The following is a 23235-nucleotide window of genomic DNA, read 5'->3' on the forward strand; positions in this document are numbered from 1 at the left end:
AGGCCCACAAGATGGCAGCATTGAAATGAACAAATTGAGACAGAAAAGGGACAAATGTGGCTGATTGCCAAATGAACTCAAAATAAGCTTCAAAACAAGCTCCACGTAAAACAAGGGAAGTCTGGTATTATGGTCAGGATGAGATCATATCTTGTTTTCAGCTTCTCTTAAATTCTGTCCAAAGGTTTAATACATAGTAGCTTATTTTCTTCAATAGCACTTGGAATTTGAATGGAAAGATTACACAAAGATAGCATATAAATCTCTTGCATTTCTTATTTTCAGAAGCAGTTTGAAATCTTTTGGGCTTTTGGTTCCTGTCCCACTGGTATGAACTTTTACCTCACCTTGAGCACTGACAACTCCCAGTAGAGCAGTACCCTTCCCACAGCAACGTGACCAAATCCTGAAGTCTTTTCTCAGGCATGACTCACGCCTTATTAGAGGAATAACTTAGGTTTACTTTTAATGAATACTTCGTGCAAGTATGAACTAAGAACAAAGGACTCTGTGCTCCCATCAATATCAGCTCTGGGGTAAGAATTGTGTTTCTTGCCCATTATTAAAAAAAAAACCAAAAACCACAAAACAACCAGGAAAGATAATGCAACCCCCTAGAATGGGTTTTGTTTATTGTGGGAAAATATGGAGAAATATGGGAAGTCTGTTGGGACCTGTGGCTGGCCAGAGGTGGAACATTTCCAGCCTGAAGAGGCAAAGACCTCCTCCACATAGTGAGCTGCCCAGGGAAGGTGGAAAGGCTTTTGAACTCACAACCCAGATTTTAATGGAAAGTAGACTAGAACAATCATTTTATCAACACAGAGAAAACCTCAGGTGAGTAGGTTGAAGACAGAACGGATATAAAAAGGGTTCATCTATCATTCTCTCTTTTCCTGATGTCTCCTTGTTTGGCAGGTCTTTGCTCCCACACACAGTTTTAACAACTCACTGGATCCCTGTGTTGCAGCCCCTGTACCCCATCCCCTCTGGCCCCTAGAAAATTTCTTTCTGTCAGCACAGAGGTCTGAGTGTGCGGCAGCTCCTGCCCCTCTTCTCTGCCTGTCAGTACCTCAGCTGTGCTGCGGCATCTCTCTGCACTGAGCCCTCATTCTTCACTCCCTCCTTTCATCTGCCTCATCCCGCCTGCCGACCCACTCCCTCCTGCTGGCCTCCGGAGGGGTCTACTCCACATTGTCACGAATACAGCATCCTAGCTGGGAACAAATGAATTAAACAGATAATGTCTGGCACAGGAATTCAATGTGGAGAAAACATGTTTCCTGGAGGACCCTAGCCCTTTCTAGGAAAGGGCCAGATTGCCGTGGATAATCTCTCTTTGGACTCAAAATGCTGAAAAAGCAGGACTCAGCCTGTGTGCACATGAGTTGTGTGACATGCATGTGCACATGCAGAACGGCAATCCATTATGGTTCTTTCTTCAATATATGTTTTTGTTTTTTCTAGACAATGGGGTCATGATCAAAGGCATCTTGCCCAAAAGGGGACATCTGAAAATAAAGGGGAGTTTTTAAAGAAACAGAGTGACATTGAAATTAATTAAAGGGTTTTAAGTTTGTGAAAAATAGCCTTTAATTGTCAAGGAGGCCTAGTGAGAGCTATATTGCATGGCTTTGATATCAGAGCCATGAAACAGAACTTTAGAAAAGGTCTTAGGAAACATAAAGCAAAATTAATCTTATTAATCCCAAAGGTTTATATCATACAAAGCTAGCGATAGCCGGTGTGGTATTCAAACCACAAGCAAGGAGAACAGTGGTAGATAGATCACATCAATCTGAAGATATCACACAGAATAAATGAGCACTTAGCACAAAGAGACTGAAAGACTAGTATTGTTCAACATTGAATAAAAATAAATAGCAGAAGACACAGGGTAAGTATGTAAACGGGTGAGGAATCCAGAGAAGGAAGATTACAATATTCTATTTTCTCAATTTCATAGCCTGAGAACTGTGAGATATCCAGTGAAGTTCAACGTGGATCAAAGGAAAAAAATTCTCATGTGATATGAGCGATACTTGCTTCCCTTGTATGGGAAGCAAGCTGCTAAGGCTGAGCACAATTCAAAGAGAACTGGACACTGAAATGGATAAGGACAATATCCAGAATGTAATTGTTAATTCTAAAATGCAGGGAGTGACAAAAGCCTTTTGCTTCATGGTCTGAAGCCAGCTCTGAACATTGGGATTAGAAGGAGGGTTTCAAAACATAGATAAATTTCACAGTACCATCTAAAAAAGAATTTCTTACACGCTCATTTGACATATAGTCCAGGAAACTGGCAAAGAGCCTAAGTCTGATATGCTTTGGCCATGCCTGTGTTCCTTGGCTTTGGACGCACAGACAACATGGTGTAGCATAAAAATGAACTTCTTTTCCATGCAGAAGACAACAAGAATCCCCTGAAGTTTAGAAGAATTTGACCACTAACCTGCTCTCAGTTAGCTATTTCTTGCTAGGTTCCTGTTGTTTTCTTAAAAGTGATTGTGTTAATACATTCCTTAGACAATCACAGCAACAGGATTGAAGGTCAAAGGCAAGGCATTTCAGAGTGCTCTTATTTTATGGGCTCCTTAAACATGCCATCTCTTATTGTCTATTCTTATATCTCTTCCAATGCTTCTCCCAGGGACTCATAAAAAGAAAAAAATAGACCTGCTAGCCAATTAATAATAGACACTTGTAGCATCAGGATAGGTTCATTAGTTGAATGGACAATGGATCTGCCCCAGCAAAAGACAGAAGAGTTCAACGCTTCTATTAAAGGTCCCCAGGGAGCTGGTACAGTAGCTCGCAGTAAGCTACAGGCGATCTGTCCTTTTCTTTGTCCTTGAACTATAGCTTGGCATCTCTGGTAGAAGGAAGGAAAATAGGGCTGAGTAGCATTTGGTGGGCTGCCTCTGCAGTGCTGGCCCATTCCTCTGCTAGGATAATTCTCCTGCCAATAGGTGACTGATCTCTGGGTTTGTGTGTATACAGAAGATGAAGAAACCCTGCTATTCTGTAACCAAATAGCAGCAGTTCAGATGAGAATCTGAGAGGGAGGTGTGACGAAATCCCATATGTCTTTTTCAAAATGTAGGGTACGTGATACTGAATTAAAACAGATTTATCCTCTCAAAGAATAACCAACAGCTGTACTTTTTGACCACATCTTGCTCACAGCTGGAACCATTACTGCACATGAACAAGAAAGTAATTTGAAAATCTAGTTGAGTGAGTTTCTTGCAAGTCCATTAATCTTTCGTGGCCCACAGACTTTGACATATTTTTATAACTTCTCCAACAAGAGGCAAGAAGAAGCATGATGGCATTAAAGATGCTATGAAAATTCTCTATGGGATGCCCTTGCCAAAGGGTTAATCAACACTAAAATGGGAAATTACAAACATAATTTGGACCACTTTAAAGTAGCGTATTGGGTCTGATTTGTATTTGCTTTTCACCTTTTTATACCACTCTGTGCTGGTATAATTAATTATATAATTCTGGCAGCACAGAATTACCTTAAATGATAATAAAAGATAATTTAACTCCTTTAGTATCCCTTTATTGATGCAAAGCTGTCCCACTGTAAATGAGAATCAGACCTATTCTACCTTTAAACGGATTCTTAGCATAGATTTTAACCTCAGGATTTCTTAGTTATTTTTTCTGAAAACGCTGTTATATATGTGAAAAACAAGGTATTTCTTGAACAGTCTGCTTTACAAAGGACTGAGTTTACAAGCTGAGAGCACATAATGTAATTGAATAGCTTGCTCTGTATGTAAATAGCTAAATCAAACACTTCAAATAGTCCTTTAGGATCGAAAACGCTGTGTTCAAAAAGACTAGATATTGGTGAGTCTTAGAACTGAAGCCCAAAAGGTATTTAACTTGACAGACAGATTTGGTAAAGGCATCTTTTTTAAGTTTTAGAAGGAAAGTAGATCCTCTCTTAAAAAAAAAAAAATCCAAACCTTTAAACATTATTAGCAGTTTGAAATCATGATTCTTTTTTATTTTCTTACAATTCAGTCCCCTTGAAATGAACTGTAAAAGTCTCCTTGATGGAAAGCTTGTTTATACATGGAGGCTTTCCAGCTATTTGCTCTTAACTGTTTCCATAGTGTGTGAAAGCTGGCTGGAATAGGATAATCTCAGGCTTTGACACACACAAGCATGTTAGTCTGGGATAACAAGATTAGGGGTGTTTGCAGGCTTGAATGCAGGCAGGAGGACAGTAATACATGGTGTTAGCACCTATTGCAGAAGCACCTGTGGCACAGCAGGTGCTGCTACTGAGGGGGCTGGTAAATCTCTGTCCCCAGTCACTGTGGCACAAGCTGTTGTGGCCAGCACTGGCACGGTGTAGCTCATACAGGGTTACCCACTGGAGCCTACAACCTGCAACTGATCTGGAATAGCTCTTTGGCTTGGAGTTCATCATTTACCTCAACGTGTATTAACATCTTAAGGTAAACCAGCCCTTAAAGGGAATTAAGGCTGAAGCTGAAGGCTCAGTCCTTGCTGTGTTAAATTCATACCTTGTTCAGCTTGAGAATAGCTGAAAGAGCTGGAGTGCACTTATCCTTAGCCAGCTGAGAGCTAGGGGGGCCCCTGAGCAGCTCTGTAACTACAAGGCCAGTTTAAACTACGTTATTCGTGGCTGCTGTAGCACACGCTCGCTCCCAGCCGCATGGCCCTTTGCTCTGATTTGCTTTGTTATGCCAGCCAGGTCCAGCCATGCCCCTTTAGCACTTTATAGCACCTTCATGCCAGGAAGGGTTTCTCTGTGTTGAGGGGAATTTCTGTCTGCCCCTTTTTGGGAGTTTTCTGGCTGATTTTCAGTGAGGGATTATGAAGCAGCTGGAAGCCTTTATGTCTTAAACTGGAGATTCTGGAAACCTTATTCTTACTTATTAACATCTGAATGATCTCTATCTATGATCTTTGTAATGTGCTGCCATGTGGGAGCCTGGAGTTTGGGATGTGAACTTGTCCCTTACTCCCCGGAAGGAAACAGTTCCTACCAGCACAATGCAGGGAAGTTACATTGGCATGGTCTGAAGGGAATCTCAGAAACTCCTTTACTAGAGAAAAAAACTTGGCTCATCATGGAGTAAGCAAAGGTGGTGCAGGAGGGAAGTAAGGAGAGAAAATGAGGATATCTTAATCTCTGGCAGAAGCAGTCAGTCTGTTACTGGAGAGTCCCACCCAAGCCAAGGGGATTAAACATAACCTGCAAATGCAACTGGCACAGGGAGGAGGGAGGAAACTGTGTTGCACAGAGGCACTTAATGAATTTGCAATTTGTTTAAACACATGAAGATAGTTAAAAACCCTGTAAAAAAATTCCTTCATTTCAGTAAAAAGAGAAAGCTAGGTCATTTCAGACATAAAAATTAAAATGTTTTACTCTAAAACCACTGCACAGCATCCTTTCTTCCTTTGCACCCCCCACCCCCTTCCGAACTGTGGGATCACCAGCAGCCCCCTAGCCCTTCAGCAAAGCTGACTGTGGAAGAGCAGTGTGGAGAGGTGTCCCATGAGGGTGGGCCAGCCTGCCGTCACGTTTCTCATTGCACGGTACTCCACAACCTCCCTCTGCTCATAAAGCAGGGCAGAGCTAGAAATAGTGTATGCTGACTAAGCCAACTGGATGACCCTGGAGACAAATTCTGAGGGGAGTAAGAGCAGTTGCCTCTGCAGTACCAGAACGCAGAGGCAGAGTGGGAGCAACGTCTGAGATGTCAGCTCTATCTCTTTAATCAGGTCAACACCATTAGTCCTTTAGGAAACTTTTACATTATTAGATACTTTCTTTTGCTTGAAGCAAAAGTGGATTGTGTCACATGATTGAGGAAACAATGATAAACACTTACCCACCCTGTTAATAAATCACTTGCAAGACTGTGCCTGACTGTGCTTTAATGGAGGAAATGGGAGCAAATGAAAACTGACCTTTTACTGCTCCACAATTACTAATGCAAAGGATTTTAAACTGATGCTCATACGTTTTGGAGTTTGGGTTTTCTGCCCAAATCTATCCTCTCCCTCACTCCCTGTAAATTGTACAGGATATTAAAAAATGCTATGAAAGCTGTGGAAGCAGCAAACTAAGGTTTTTTTAAAGCTGCTAGTTATTGTATTGATTAAGTAGAAAGGACCTGCTGCCAGTGACAACTTGTTTTTTACTTTTTCAAGTTCATGGTAGCAGTTTATGTAACCCCATTTTGAGAAAACTTGCTAGAAAACAATATTGTAAAACTGCCAGCTCCCTGGTGGAGAAACCCAGCAAACTTTACTTGTCTTAGTTTTGTAAATCCATGGATATAAATGGTGAGTGGGCCCGTGTGGTTCTGTTTTTGTTTGCCTGGAGTTTGCAAACACATTTTGTGTCACTGACATGCCACATTTAAACAGAGTGCACTGTGTGATTAAGTTTAATTTTGTCAGCATTTGGCATTTGCTGATGTAGAAGGAAAACTTGTTCTCTGCTGTGTCTACATGTGGATGAAAGGAATAAAATATTTACTGTACAGAGCTGAGAGACCAGATGCTTCTTTACTTCAGAGACTTTTAGGGAATGGGAAGTCAGGAAGTGCTGCAATTCATTGTTTGGTCCCTGGCATGAAATTTGGGTATGGAATTTATTATGTTTTTAATAAGAAAAAAACTTTTTTTTTTTACCTGGTTGTAATGTATTGTCTATTACTGTTGGCTTTTCTGTATTCAGCACTGTAGTACCACCTGGAAAAGAAATTACGCATATCATGATACATGGGACACAGCAAAGGACACAGCAGTCATTAGGAATACCCTATATATAAATCTGAAATATTACCATCTTTATTAGACATGTAGGTAACTGAGTATGTGAGCTTAAGCATGAAAATAGGGCATTAAAGATCTGGTTTCCTTTACCAAAAAATAAAACAAAACCTCACTATTACATAAAGCTGTATATCTTTGGAATCCTTGCAAACACCAGCTGATCAATCCTTACCATGTCCCTCTGGCCATCCTTGTTTTATAGACACTGATTTGCTCCAAATCACACGGGAGGTCAACGACTGATCCCCATAACAGCTCCTAACAGTCACCAGTTTGTGTATTCACCCGTGAAATGTTCTTTCTCACACCAGGGATGTGAGGTCCTCCAACCCCTGCCACTCTGGGTCCTCCCTGTGCATTGTTTTATAGCTGCGTTGTGAGACCAGCTCCCAAGAGCAGTGCATGGGAACTGCCTGACTTTAGGCTGTAGTCTAAGGCAGGTTTCAGTTCTGTCTCAAAGAGCAGGAGGAATTAAGGACTTCCCCTTTGTCTTCATCTTCAAGCAGATGAACAAGAGGTGAGCGAGGTCATGGTCCTCTCCTAAGCTCACTAATTGATATTTTTAAAATACATGACTTTTTAAAGCAAGCCTCATATTGATAAAGGAAACAAAAAGTAAATTAGCACAATTATAAGTGCACAGTGGGGTGCTGATTACCAGTCAATGGCTTTTCTTTTCTCCAGCAAGCAAGTGCTTAAAGCATTATAGAAAGGATGACTATGATGACTTCCAATAAGAACGAACGCCCAAGCTATACCAGCTTGATGTTTGTGAGAATGATCTGATGGGAAAAGCTATACGCCATGCAAATAGAATTGCTCTGTATGGGGTCCAAATAGAGCAGGAAGGAATCTGGCCTATAGCACAATTACAGTTAATTGCAAGGGAGTCTTCATTGTGATACTCACATATGTGCAAATGCTATCAGGGAAGCGACTCTTAAGAGTCATACCCATGAGAATGCGGGCACCACACTTGCATCGGGAGTGGATAAAAGAAGGTAAGGCACTGATGAAATCCTGCCTGCACTGCCCTGGTATCCCTAGCGAGCCACGATATTTACATCCTTCTATGCATTTTGGAGGAAGAAAAGAATGATTACAATGAAATTATTGGTAAAACCACTGCTGTGCATTTTAGCATTACAAATAACATCATATGTACAATGCAGTGTTTCTACAGTGTCCAGAACAACCGGGCATGCACTGCTCAGAGTTTCTAGATGGTGTAGTTTATAAATTATGCTAAAGTCTCTGCATTTTTGTAGAAAGGTAATGTAGTGATTTTCAATTTTAGCACTGAAATAGGTTCAGTTCTCCAAAAGAGCGCGTGTGCAGGAAGGCTGGTGTCTGTTCCCTTGTCTTAGAGATTATAAACTGCTCCCTAAGCACCACCTGCAAAAATTGGCAGAGGGAGTTTCTTCTGCTCAATAAGCTTTCCCTAAGGGACATGTGGGATGCAGTCCTGAGCTCCCTGAAGTGCCGAGACTATGACTAAACATGGAAGGTGCTTGCATAGATTTGCCTCCTTCCCCTCATGCAGCTTCTATCTATGTGAAATATGTCTCTACCTATTGGGCTCTGCAAGGCAGCCTTCAGTGTAGGGCTTTGCAGGAAGCCCCAGCATTTCCTGACCTAGCTCTTTCCTTCCAGAAAAATAAATAAATTACAATATTTAGTAACGTTGAAAACTTTCTGAGCTACCTTAACACAAAACAGACTATTTATCAGACTCCTTGCACAGCTGATTTCAAAAAGAGTAAGATTCATCTGGGACACTGATTTGAAAAGCAGTGACAATGTCCATGCAGTGTCTTTTCCACTCAAGAATTATTTTTCAATTTATGATTTGCAACATGCATTTACAGTAGACTTTGGCAGAAAGCTCAGAAAGGGTTTGATGCTGAAAATGCATTTTAATTTGTGTCTGCTGTCAGATGTTCTACTTGGCTCCTTACAAAAAGCCAATCTCTTACCTAAGGTTTCTCAATGCCCTCTTGGACATCTATTGCCAGATTTTAATGCTATATTATATCATGGATATAAGAAGAAATAAACATTTATTAGATAAGCACACCAGGGAGCAGTGATGAAATAACTTGTGTCACTATGTCCAAAAATAAGCTCAGTTACTGTAGATGTATGTATCCGCTACAGGAAGAGATCGACAAACAGGCCCAGTGCTCTGCGGAGCAAGTGCCCTCCAAGAAGAGATCAAAAACGTAGTGGTGCAGTGTCAGCTCTCTCAGAAGGACAGCGGTTCTGTGCAAAACCGGGAGAATATGAAAACTAGCAAGCTTCCTCTGTTCCAGATGAGGGCTATGTTATGTCTCTCCCTTTTATTTTTCTGCTAGAGATGGCAGCTTGGAGAAAACCAGACCCTCTGTGGCTGTAATGCAACGTTGGTGAGGATGCCCATAGAAATATTTCTGGCTGTATATATGTGAATATGCTTTGATGAAATAAATCTGCTTTGTTTCTGTCTGGGAAAGGTTTGAGGCTGAGATTTGAGTCCTATGCTATATTTTAGGTATTGAAGCATACACGTATCTTGAGCCTAAATAATATTTCATTTTGAGTTCTTCAGTTTCAGACTATAAACCTCAAAAGGTTTGTCTAGCTTTTTTTCTTAATAAGAAAAAGTTTGATTAGACACAATTCCTGCTCAAAAAAATTGCCCTCTCTTCCAGCTAGTCACTATTATTTGCTTCAAAAATTACATAGCTGAGAAAACAATCAAAAGTATTGTCATATGTAAAAGGCAGATGCCTATGTTTTGACAGCACTGACAATACAAACTGCATAACAATGTCCATTTATGCTGAGGGATTAAATCAGTGCAAACATTTAGCTTGTAACTGGTGATGGATATGAGCTACAATGAAGCTGCAATGGAATGAGGATGGTTTCTGCACCTGTCAGTTGGTAGTCATCACCTGTGCCACTGTGACAGTTTGCCTGGTCGTCATCACATTCATCCACAGGTTTGCCTTCAGAAACCGTAGGGACAGCGGTAGGAACTGAAACAAAATCCAGTCATTTAGTTAAAACATATGCTGGAGAATCAGTATGCAATTGGCAGTATCATTTTGATGAGCACCATATGCTGTCTTCATGTGTTGTATCTGAGGAAGGAAGCTGCAGGTTAGTATTTCATTGCAACGGGATGTATCTGTTCTGCTTCCTTGCACTAAGGCACTCTGCTGTATCCGAGCTCAAGGGCTGAGCGGAATTGGGCAGCAAAGCTCCGGACTGTCTGTTCACTGGCTGATGGGTGTTTGTTGTTCCTACCAACAAAGAGTGAAAGCCTGGCAAGGCAGAATGGAAGTCTTGTGGGGGTGAAGTGAGGTAGAAAACCCCGTCATTTTATTGTAGGCCAAAGTGCCTGTGAGTGGGCCTGTATAGCAGAGCTGCAGGGGTGCATGCTCAAGGTGGTAATTCTGCAGCACCCACCACCTTGCTGAAGAAACTTCTCTGCAGAGCACATGTAAGAGAGGAAACGTCTGAGCAGAGTCCTGGTAACAGTGGGCAGGAAGGCAGTGTGATGTAGAATCACTTTAAGCTTGATGAGGAGATCTGGAAGGAGTTTCTTTTGTTTTTGTTGAAGTTATAAATAAATAAGCCATCAGTGATGTCAGTCATCCCTCCTGGCCACCTGCCTGTTTCTCATTGGTGATGATTTTCCAGTAGCTGCTGCACAACCAGTAAAAGTCTGACCTTTGTTATTGTAGTTAAAAGCTTGAGATTTGTGCAAGATGCCAGAAAATACATCTATACCTCAATATTTGCAAAACATACATCTGGAAAATCGGAATACAGATACTTGGTGTTATGTTTAGATTTATCTTTTATGCTGCAGGTATAGTTCCCTGGCTTAAGATAACCACTCTGGGAATGTGATCCAGGTTTTTGTCTGTTCTCACCTACTGTTATTTTCATTAACATTCTTTTATTCTCATTATAAGCTATGCAATAATGTATCCCTTTCTCACATTCTTCTTTGCTCTTCAACTGCCTCCCAAGCCTGCTGGCCACATAAGATCACATGCACTGACTTCTCACCTGAAAATGTCAGGAGGACTGGTAGTTTCTGAAGTAGCTATATTCTGGGATGAAACATGTCTCTTTAGGACCCTGACCTGTGCTTTACACGTACAATCTATCCCCAGTTTAAGAAACAGTTCTGTACCTCTTATGAATTATGCAGAGTGTTTGTTCCCCAGATCACTTTAAAACCCCCTCTGGGAGCTCCCTCCAGCTTTCTACATCCAGTTAAGTTTCTTATCTTGATCTTCGTGCCCCTGTACAGCCTCAAGGTTGCCTATAGCTCTGTCATCATTTCACATAAGCCCCCCTGGGATGCTTTGAGCACACAAAACTTCCCCTTGCTCATTACTGCTGGAGAGCTGATTTCTACTCCTGTCTGTGCTTGCCTCCATGCTTCTTTTCTCATCTCAACTCCTTTCTTGCTCAGTAAATCTCAAGTGACTTCTCTTCATTCAACTCCCTCCTTAGATACAGTTATACAACAGGTTTCTTATTATGCTTCTCCCATGGGTAAATGGGAACTGACCTCAACTGTCCATGGGTGACCTACGGGTGAGCACCCTTCAAAAGTACACCGCAGCAGAAACACAAATGTAAGAAGATGTGTCCCAGAGAAAGATTGTACTTGCTGTTGCAGTTTGCCTAAAAGCAAAGGTGTTTTGCCTGGTCAGTCTCCTCTTTGGCTCCTCCATCTCACTGAACAATGTATAGTTGTGAGATGGTCCATGGACTCATTCCTTGATGCCTAGGTGGCTACAGGAGCCCTGCGGCCAAAGGACTTTGCCCACAGGTTGTGAGTTTACATAAGGCAGGTGCTGAGTTTTCTTTTTTCTGAGCAAGTAGCACAATAGTCTGCAGGAACTAAGTATTCCCACAGGAAATGAGGACTTCCTGCATGAACTAAGAAGTATTTCCAACTTCCCCACTTTCCGGGCCAAGTAAATAGCATACTTATTCAATTTGGCCTTCACTAAAAAAACAACACAGAACTCATCAGTTCTCACAGCAAATGCCTCCCACTCTTCCGCCTTGGGGGAGAAATGGTGAGAAAGAAATGGAGGCAGAGCAGTCAGTTCCATTCATCTTGGGAGCCTGTTGAGCTACTTCTATATGAGGTATCATATGAAACCCTGAATAACATGGTTTGTTATTCGGTGTATTGTTAAGCTGTGTGGTTTATAAGCCATGCCACTATACCATCATCCACCAGATAAAATTTCGAAACTCATGTAGTATTATCTGTAGTTATCTATGAAGTTAAATAATTATTGTTTATATAACAAGAATCAAAGCTTGACTTCATGTCACAGTCCAAGGATAAATGTCTAAACTTTGCTTTTCCTGGTCTTTCATCTCCTACATACTCTTGCAAAAGTAAAGTTTGCTAAGGAAGAAAGAGGCCCCCTTCACCCCCTAAAAAGAACCAGCACAGACACAATCCAGCAAAGTAATCATTGCCCACCGTATGGTCTGGTGTGACTTTCCATATCCTTTGAAGGAGCAAGGGACATAATTGCTATATTTAGTGCAAAGCTCCCTCTGCATTCTCAGAAAACATCTCTTCCAGGGTTGTAGCATGGTAACATAAAAATTAAGTTCCTGTCTTTACTCTTTCCTAATAGCACTATGCTTCTCGAAAGTATAATCGTAAGATTACTTAAGGGAACAGAAAACCATGTGAACAATATCACTGTGATTCAATGAAGGCATGGGAGAAAGAATAATATTTGTGCCTTGGGCATATTCAAATATCTGCAGAGAAGGAACTGATTAGGCCAAGAAACAGCACTAATGGCAGTCATGGAAGTGAGAGTCCAATGTGCTGCTTGTACAGACACAGCAGTGTTCAGCGGTGGTCCAAGCAGAGAATGTATTTATGAATATAATAAAGTGCATTCATCTCTAGCAGAGCAATTACCTTCGAGTTCACAGCCCAGCAGCTCCATTCGCAGCCCCAGCCCTCCGTGTGTGGCTCTCTCAGGGTAGACGCGGATGAATCTTGTCGATACAGGTTCAAAAGTCCGCAGTTCAGGTGTGTCATAGTTGGTGTTGCCTTCAAAAGTCTGCAAAGCATGAAAAATGCTACTTGTTAAAGAAAAAAAAAAGAAAAAAAGAAAAAAACATTTTCAACAATCATCTTTTTTCCTCATTCTCTAGTCTTTGAATTAGGTGAGCAGTAGGCCAGATTCTAACTGCTTAATAAGTGTCAGGCACTCCTGTCCTAAATGAGAATGGAAAATATATAGTTAAAGCTTCTTGGAAAAGTAATGCATTTCATTTTTCATAAACTCAGTAGCAACCAATCCATCAGGGTCATAACAAGAGCTGAGTGTTTAATGAGACATGTTTTTAAATGACACTCTGATCTGCGGTTTAACTGGGTGACATTTTCAACACTTCTCAGGGAAAAAAAATAGCTGAGGTGAAGATCCTGTCACCTTTTAAGTGGTTACAATAATAATCCAACTATTCAAGAGAAAATTTCAATCTGATTTCCCCCAGTGACAGAGTTTCACAAGTTGTAGTTATTTCAAAAGGCATAAATTAAACTCCAGGAACAGTAGCTGCAAGAGTTCTTCCAGCGAGCCTGCTATTGAGTAAGAATAAAAAGAAAGAAAGAAAGAAAGTAGAAAGCTGCTTCCTGACAGAACTGCAGTATAATCCAACAGGCAAGGCAGGTCAGCAAATGTACATTTCAGACAAAAATCTCTTCTCTGAGGTGCACTCTGGGTTCTTCAGCCATAATGCAGCTCTCAATGGCATTTGTTTGATACCTTCAGCTTCTCTTGTCAGTGATCTGTTGCATATAGAACAAGTTATAATTTGTACTTATAGCACACCCCAGGTGCCTCCATGGAGATGATTGGTCCTTTGAATGAATTAACTGCACAAAGAAACAGCCTTTGCCTTGAAGAGTTTATAAACCAAGGCAAAAGGAGTGATTTTTACCCTATTTTATGGTAAAAAATTACTTTGGAATATCATGTATAGAACTCTCTTAAATACAAAATATGAAAATGTATATAACAGTGAAGTAAAGGTGAAGTATTTTCAACTTTTCTATGAATTAGTTAAATGGCAAAACATTAAAAAATATCTTCTTTGAACTAGAGCTCAAATTTGGGATTAGAATCACCATAATAAGGTACTTCCAACTCATAGCTGCAAAGCTTGAAGCCTTCTTCATTTTGAGTGAGAACAAAACCCAGCCTGCAATGGACTCCTATTTGTCTGGGCTGGAGAAAACAGAGGACATGGGAAAAGCTGGCTGTATTTCCCAAGGCACAAAACCAGCACAGGTAAATCTGATTGCTGCCTGTATTTTCTGCGCAGTCCTGAAAACCTTGCTTGTTTTTACTGTACACCTCTGTATCATGAACCAATGGTCCACAACCACTTCTGGCCATTGGTTAGAGTGCTAGTCACTAAAGCTAATGATAATAGGAGGCTATGACCAACTAAATTTAAAAAAATAATTTCAGCATTAATGCTTCTGCTCCTTCTTCCTAGGGGAGATTGTACCTCCAAGGTGGCTTCAAGGGGCACTGGCTGACCTGGTGTTCTGCCAGTGCTTGGAAGACAGTTGTCAAGAATTCACATGTAGATGGCCTGTCAGATCTAATCAGCATGGAATGACATATTATTTTATTTGAATAGCAATATAGTGCAAATGATCAGAAAAGGTATCTACCATATGAGAGAGAATCAATGCCATTTTATCTGTAAAAATTAGACAGACATGTATCTGAGAAATCCTTGCTGCCTTTTTAATAGTAGTCTTAATAGCAACATATAATAATGCAAACTGTTTTATAAAAGACATCAGTACTAGAGTACTGACACATAGACATTAGAATTCAATAGGCATCTAGAATTATATTGAATCATTGTCCTTTGTAGTGCAGAGCTGCCTGTGATTCAATTCTGACTGTTCATTTAAAACATGTACTGATACTCTTTGTGGGGGAGGAGAGAGGAGTACACAGTAAAACTTCAGTTTGTGAGTGTCTTTTACACAGGCTCTGTCACAAACTGCTTTACTTCATTACAATTAAAAGTTACGTAATAATACCTAAACAAAAGAGAAGCTGAATTGGTGAGAGGAAAAAAAAATCTTCCTAATATGTTTTAAAATCTAAATAAACTTTGCTGAAAAGATTTAAAAAGGTTGTTCCAAATGGAGGATATTCAGAAATTTCTTGTACCAGAAATGATGAGAGGAGATGTATAAAAACCAAAAAGAAAGTGGAAGGAGAAAAGAAGTATGAAAGGAAAGATGACTTTATGGAATAATCTTGAGTAAGACTATGGACAAGAAATACAGATTGGATCTTGAAATGAAAATGGGGTTCTGCGTGGTTGTTTGAGGATTTGTGGTGTTCACTCCTTTAAGTGCTTGAGCTGGGCTAAAGGGGGAAACATTCTGCAAATTCAAAAATATCAGAAATTGGGTCAGTCAAAGAGGAAGGAGTTATGGTAGTCTTAGTGAAAGGAGCTGCAGGCATGGATGACAAGATCATGTTGAGAAACAAGGTGATGTTTCATCCTTTGGACATATTCTGTTGTTTTGTTTAGCTTGTCACTGTTCTTTCTTTTCCTAAAATGCAGTTGTTTGTTTATTGAAAGTCAAGACTTTAACCAAGTGAAACAATGTGTTTCATTTCATGTAACAGGGCTGTTTCTAATCCACATTCCTGCTGTGACTCATTATAGCATTCTGTCCCATCCAGCTCCACTTACATTTAAAAATACTACATTCTAGTATTAACTTTTTAAATCCCTCGGACTTCCAAATCATTGGTTTTATCTGATTCTCTTTAAAGAAAACTTATGCTTTGGAAGAAAGTTTATTAAATGTCTTGAATTTTTGGGAAGGATTGTAATTATGCCACGAGAGATTTGAATTCCAGCCCCCTCCATTCCTTTAATCTTGAAAGTTAATTTCTGGTAGTGATGAAAGCTGAAGATGGGCTCAGTGTGTTAGCACACTAGTTTTCTTGTCAAACTGCTAACTTCTGACAATGATGGCAAGTGCTTGTATTAGAAAACAGAAAGCCATGCAGCAGACGGCGCACTGCTTTGAAAGCATATGGCATTATTTTTTTCCATCGTTGAGCCACAGTGTAGAAGTACATGTCAAAACAACATCTATTTTAGAAAGAAAATGGTTAGATCCCATTGTTGATTTACACTCTCTTCACACTTTATGATGAAGTCAAAACTCATGGTAACAAGAGAAAGGAGCTGACTGCAAAGGCTGAATTAATTTAGTTTTAATCCCCAAAACAAATGATGAAAAGTGAGAAAATGCAGACATATTCAGTGAGATTAAAACAGGAGAGAATGAAGTCCAATATTTACCAAATGTGCCTGGAAAAGCTACATTCGTGGGCCCACTCAGCTTTCCCTTTAAGGAAACACAGGTTTGTCCAATGGATGAGTCTACATAGCAAAACAGCTTTTACATCTAATTTTCAAACTAAGGCAGCTGAGATACAGAGCAACTCTCAGGATTCCCATCTGCCAAGCACCACACTGATTTGCCTTTTGAGGGCACATTTTGGCATATGATTCCCTGGTCATCCCAGTACTGCGGCACCAGTTCATGAACAGGACTGTGTGTCCACAGGTTTCCTCAAGGAACAGGGTAGGACTAAAAAAGGGTTGTGCCTTTTGAGGCAAAAACACACCTTGTGAGCAATCATAGCAAAATGGAATGGGAGACTTAATGAATGGGATCTGGGGTAAATAAGCTAAACAGTGCAATCTACGTTGTGAAAAGCATGCATTCAAAGACAAACCAAGATAGGTTTTCCCAGAAACTTTTCTGGGTCACACTCATTTTCTTTTCCTTGGCATCTAACCCAGCAGTTCATTTGGCCCTTCTCTGTAAATGTCTTGCAGTTGCTGGCTGAACCTATGAACCAGCTGCCCTTTATGCCCAAGTAACCTCCAAGATGCTTCACTTATGACAGTGCAATAGTACTTTTCATTTGGGATGGGATAACAAGTTAAAAACTTCATCACTTTCTTTCAGAGGGATTTGGATCACACCATTCCAGAGAGCCTGTGAAGCTCTCAAACCAGTTTATAGCAGTTCAGAAATCCAGCAGGTACCCCACTGAGTTAAATTCAGTGTCTCAAATGAGTTTGCTCACTGTCAGTGGAAAATCTACAGAGGAAACACTATTTATTTGGCAGTGTTGCATATTACCATTGCATGGGATTTTGCAGTCACCTAGGGCTCACAGAGGCACACCACACTTGTCAGAAATCAAGTCCCAACTAGCTGCTGAATAAACAAAACCTTTGCCGTACTGAGGCGAATGTCTTAAGGACAGCTCCTACCCTCAGGCATGGGACAGTTCCCGCAGCATCCCTTCAGGGTTACTGTCTTATGAATCCTCCTGCTTGGCTTCATCCCAATCATGTGCCTTTTCTAAGATCAGACATAGATGTGTAGAAATTAAATGCAAGCTTTTTTTTTTTTTTTTAAGGCAAATTTTTTATGGTGCAGAGCTTTCCTCCTTACCTTTATCTTTTTCTTGCTGGAATCCATGATCATTTTCCAATCTGATCCATTGTTGCTGTAGCCAATTTTGAATTTTTTCATGAATACTTTGTTTTCTCGGTGCTTGCCTCCTTGGACAATTATGCCACTCACTTTTTTTTCTTCACCAAGGTCTATTTGAAGCCATTCATTTGTGTATGGATGAGTAGTTGGTGGCAGTGCCCAACCTGAACGGCTTGTTATGAGGCGAGCATTTTCTGGGATCCAGTTTCGATCAACTTGAGTAGATGCAGTAATCTGAGAGTCAGGAATAAGCCCAGACACCATACCCAGCATCCCAGAGCAAGGATAATCTACAGAGAAAAAACCAAATAAATAGTTAATCTGAATAAGCACCGAAACAGAAACAGGACACATCAGTCATTTCAACTATCATAAGCAATTACTTCTTTCTTTCTTATATCCCAAATAATATCTTTGGATTTGTATATAATTTTCATTTGTTCAGACTTGCACATCCTAGTTTTGGCAGGAAGTACCAAAATACCACAAGTATTTCTGGCTTGATGGGAACCAAAAGGATCAGAAAATCCTATTCTATTCTCGTTTTCTATTTTTCATGCTAAGGCAAAGAGTGCAGGGTCACATCTCAATTTATGAATATTCCCCTAGAGAAAACTTCCAAAACCAGCCAAAACCTGGTGGCAGATTACTTAATTTTGGTGACATTGTAAATGGAAAACTTTTATACATTCTGTGAAATATGATTTATTGCTGTACTTGAGATTTTCCTGTTGTATTTCTTTGGTCTCTCAGGCTTTTCCAAATGACACAGAAGCTAAATAGTTGCTTCTTTTATGAACTCAGATAAATATTAATTAGAAGATGCTGATAACAAGGAATGAAAATTTCCAAATATAGAATGTAATAGCAGTTCTGCTGACATTACCTTCATCTAATCTGAAAAGATCTCATAGAAGGCCTGCAATTCTATTACATAGTAATCAGTAATCTTGTTTTCCTGTTGTATGGAAACAAGTCCTAAGAAATACTTTCAACACTAAGGAAATACCTTAAGAGGAAAAAAAGATATCCCTAGAACTATTAAAAATGAGTGCCAATGAACTGTGTTAAGTGCTATAAAATGACACAAGATATTTTTTTGAAAAATCAGCTTTATAAAAAATATTAAATAATTCATATTTTCTTTAATCTATGAAGTTGTATTTTTACTTTACATATAAAAAGCCTCCATTTTGTAGGAATTGTAGAAATCCTAAAACTAGAAGTAAAAAGACTTCTAAAAAATTCCTGCTTGTGCCTGTTGGTTGTTTTTTTGGTTTCCAAGACAGTATTTTGATGATAATGAATGCCTTTTCCTGTTACTTCAGAAAGCACTTTGGACAGTTATTTTAGTAGTTAACTGTGTAATATAAAGGAGTTACAATCCAATACTGATCACTAGCGGGAACCTGACTATGTATGTTTAGTTGCTTGAATAGGCTTCAAATCTATGTGTTTTGCAATGCTTTTAAACCTAGTTATGTATATTTGTTCCTTGGGAAGCCTGCTGAGAACTACCTACAAATAGCAGGCATGAGAGAGAGGGACTGGAGGGTTAGGAAGGAAAAACGGGATGGAAATTTGCAAAATATCTGTGTGTCTCAGGTATTTTACATGGAGCTGTAAAGTAATTGCAAGAAAAGTCATTAAATCTTATTTTTTCCCCGCTTCTTAAAGCCAAACACCTAAAAGATAATGGCAGAACAACAGTCAGATAACACAATGTTTGGGTTGTCGTGTTTTGTTTTCTTTATGTTGGTGTGTTTTTGCTGGGTTTTTTTTGCCTTTTTTTTAAAAATTTCTACATACAGACCACAGTGGAAATAGTGAAGATGCAGTTCACTCACAAAAATAAAACTCACAGCACAGACACAATAAATTCCCTTGGTTTTAAAATCCTTCCCAAGACTTACCTGTTATCTTGCAGCCATAAACTTCAAATCTTAATGATACTCCATTTTCCCAAGACACAGGTCTAATTCGCACAAACCGTGTTAAAACTGGTTTGGCAAAAGGTCTGTAAACAACCTCGGTGGGATTGCTATTCCCTTGAAACACCTTTGTGTGGAAAGAAAAAGGATATATTTGTTAGGCTTTCTCTTAAATGGTGTTCATAATTCTGTATTTTACAGATAGTTACGATCTAACCAGCATTATTTTGGGGGTGGGGGGGATGAGACAAAAGACTTGCATGGGGAACGATTACATTAAACTCCTAACTCAATTTTTGCAGACAGATAAGCTTTCCTTGGAGAGGAAAAAAGAGTATTTTTAGGAAGCTAAAAAATACTTGCCACCTGCAGAGTGCCACAACACACCATAAGAGCAGGCCAGGAGAAGTCAGGACTACCTTGATATCAGGAGCTTACCTGAGTGCAACAAGGGTCCACTCCCTGCCTCTTTTGAAGTCCTCCTAATGCCCAGATCTATATGCAGGAATGACATACACTGATCTTTGTCAGGCATGGACTGCCATTGTCCTGGGAGAATCCCTCAATGCCCCACTAGGGCAATTTTATTCCTTGTACACTCGTAGATGATGCAAAAAGCTACAGAACCTCAGGCCAAAATTAAAGGTTTGTATAAATAAAAATTATATATGGAGTAAGAATAAAAACATTTATTTTGCTGTCCTTGGGCTTAAGAGTTTTGCAGAGTGTATAGTGCAAACCTTGCTTTGTTATCTTGAAGTTTTAAAATCCTTTTAAACAAGTACTCAGACTTTCTTTGTCCTTGCATACTGAGGTGGAAGTCTATTTAAAATCTATGTAGCAGGCTCTAAGATTTTCTCTGCGTCCCCTGAGGCTAACAGTCAAATTAGATGAACAATGAGACTTCCACAAGAAGGGACAGGTTTGTGATGTGCTTTCATGTTGAGGATCCTGCAGACGCGCTCCTTCCTAGCAGAGCCGAAACCTTGCAATGTTCTAGTCCAAAGAAGGTGATTCAGCTTCCTGCTTCTTCCTCACATAGAGAGGACCAGTTTCCTGTTGTTTTCCATGGATGCAAACCCCTCTCCTTTTATGGGAGATTCTCCCATTTCTTCCACACACTGTCTACTTTCCTGTTTGCGACTTGCAATAACTGCACTGATTTGGAGCAGAGGCCAGCAGCGCACAGCTGTCAACTGATCAGGCTCAGTTCTATCTCAAGTAATTTGGTATAGGGGTTTCATATCTAGCAAGATATTTTAAATGGAGCTACAGTTCTCTTCAGCAATGTTTTTTTATTCTGGGACGGCCTGCTGCAGTTTTCTCAAGGTCTGCACCTGACAGGGAAAATATTCTTTTCTTAAAAGTACACAGCTTCTTATATGTGGTTAGCGCAGCACTTGTGTGATGCTGCCTTGAAGAGATGTGTGGCAGCCTGCTTTTGTTGTTCCTTCAGTAGCCCAGGCTCCTTAACTTTTCATTTGCATGAAGATACCAGAGGGAGACTGGTGCATAGTTTTTTCTTGTCCTGATCAACAGCAAAATATTGCCATTTTAGACACCTGATTTTTTTATAAACTCTTTGAACTGATAACACAGGTTTCGGAAGTCTTCTCACTAGTTAAGGACAGCATGTACAGGAGAAACTTACATAAAGTATGCTCTTGGAGAGTTTACAAATTGAAGCTGGTAATGAAAATCAGGCATAGTCTGATTTTGAAAGAGGTATTTGTTCTGGTATGGGAACCAGAGTCAGGAAACCCTGTGTCTCATAACAGCCACTGCATTGTCTCCTCTTGTGACTTTATGCAAGTCAGTTATTGTACCTTTATACATCATTATACAGTGTCCACATTGTGGCATTTGACCTTCTAAAGTCCCTTCTCTGTAAAACCAGCATAATACCTGTCAAAAAGAAGCTTTCAGAATTCATTTTTTATTGTTTTACAAAGTGCCTCAAAGAAGAAAGATGTAGGCCTGCAACACAGCTACCATTTTGATTAGATAAATGTAGTGGACTTGGCACAGCACTCCCAGATGAATCAGGGACAAACCAGTAACCAAACATTTAAAGCTAGATATGGTTACACTGATAGAGTTTAATATTGCATTGCTCTTTTCGGTCTTCACAGAAGGGGAACAAAAAAGGTATTTTGAAGGGAGGTACCACAAAACCATTCCAGTTGCATCAGCTTTTGGCAGCCTCTGGGGATGCTGCTCCCAGGCACATCCTAAGCAAGGTGAGAAGGGAGGCACAGCCTGACTGGGACTACTCGTGTGAGAGCTGGAGCAGAACTGACTCCTCAGTAACGAGCTTTATGCTCATGGTAGTGGATAATGAAGATTTTTCTTATGAGTGTCTGAAGCTGTTTCATTGAGAGGTCACGGAGAGCAAATCTGCTGATAAATGGAAAGGTGATAAAAATCTATAAGGATGGAAAGATGTGCCTAATTATCTGTCTGCATGACCCCCATCACTGAGATGCTTGGAAGTCTAACAAACTACTAATCACTTGCTAGCACTCCTGCAAGACAGCAGGGTATGCATGGGGAGCTGAGGTGCTGACACACTGTTATCCAGAGTTTCAGTGCAGATAAGGGACCTACATATTTTTTAAAGATTCCCATGTTTTTCTCAAGCTCACATAGAAAATACCTGGCAAACTGAAAAACATCAGCATACTCCATGGAAAAGACACAAATCAGTCAAATTACGGTGGGTACAACAGACAGGGCAGCACCTTGCAGTATTTTCAGATGGTCTAGGCTTTGAATAAACAATTTCTGTGGCCCATTACTACTAAGACAATAGCTATTTTTCAGATTTGGGATATTGTTAACCCTAATCAACCTGATTAAACCTGTGATACCTTAGTCCTCTTTTCTTAACAACTGGTAGTAACTAAATAGTTCAACAGCCTATTTCTTGGCCAAAGAGAGGTAAAAGAGAAAAGACTTACAACAGGCTTGTTTCCCTCCTTCAGTGTAATCCAGTCCTCTCCGTTGGAGCTGACATCTACACGATACGTTTTCAGATAATATTCTTTCTTTGTTTCTTTTGAGATGGCTCCTTGGGTTCCAATTCCAGAAACAAAGCGGAGAAGGCCTAAATCTACCTGTTGTAATGAATGAATTGGGACATGAGGACAATCAGTTCAGAGCATGACAACACTGCAGAAATCACACCCTCTCCATCCTCAAGATATTTTACAAAGATAATAAGAATTTTATATAAAGGAAATTGTAACATATTGTTGATAATAACATAGCCATAATCTCTTCTTTTGTAAACAGTGTCATCACAGGAGATATTTGCCTAATTAGCCAGGAGGGCTATTCAGATGCCAGATAATTATCTTTCCTCTGTGGAAGAGGAACCAAAGACCCTGTCAGTGGGAGTGGGAACCACCAGACTGCAGAGAAGTTACTAGAGAAGTTCCTCAAGGACCACTCTGATGAGCAATCTTACTTAATACTTTCATTAACTACCTTGCATAGATGCTAATGAAATTCGCTAAGGACACAAAGCTGCAAGGCATTGTCAATACAAAAGAGAGTCATGCAGCGAGAACTGAATGACCCTGAGGACTGCAGTATTAGGAATGGGATGAAATTTAATAGTACAATATCAAAGTTGCACATTTAGGAAATGATAACAAGAATTCGGCTAAAACCCAGGAGCTCATCACTTGTGAACAGAAGAGGAGAAAAGAATCCTGTGGTGCATTAGTTAGTCACGAGACAATTATGAGTCACCATGTGATTTTGTTGGGAAAAAGGCAAATGAGTTCCTTGTACCACATGATGTATTGAAGAAAAGAGAAAGAAGCATTAGCAGAA

General features: G+C 40.0%; 1 protein-coding gene across 1 annotated transcript in view; it reads right to left on the reverse strand.

Annotated features, from left to right (window-relative positions):
* NRP1 (neuropilin 1) overlaps positions 1-23235 on the reverse strand; it is a 114753-nt gene that overhangs the window by 12033 nt on the left and 79485 nt on the right. The window contains 6 exon segments of the mRNA XM_055804050.1: positions 6700-6759; positions 9759-9863; positions 12809-12953; positions 17423-17754; positions 19378-19522; positions 22356-22511. Of these exon segments, the coding sequence (XP_055660025.1) occupies positions 6700-6759; positions 9759-9863; positions 12809-12953; positions 17423-17754; positions 19378-19522; positions 22356-22511 (943 nt within the window).

Source organism: Falco peregrinus, chromosome 5, assembly GCF_023634155.1.
Source record: "Falco peregrinus isolate bFalPer1 chromosome 5, bFalPer1.pri, whole genome shotgun sequence".
NCBI lineage: Eukaryota > Metazoa > Chordata > Aves > Falconiformes > Falconidae > Falco > Falco peregrinus.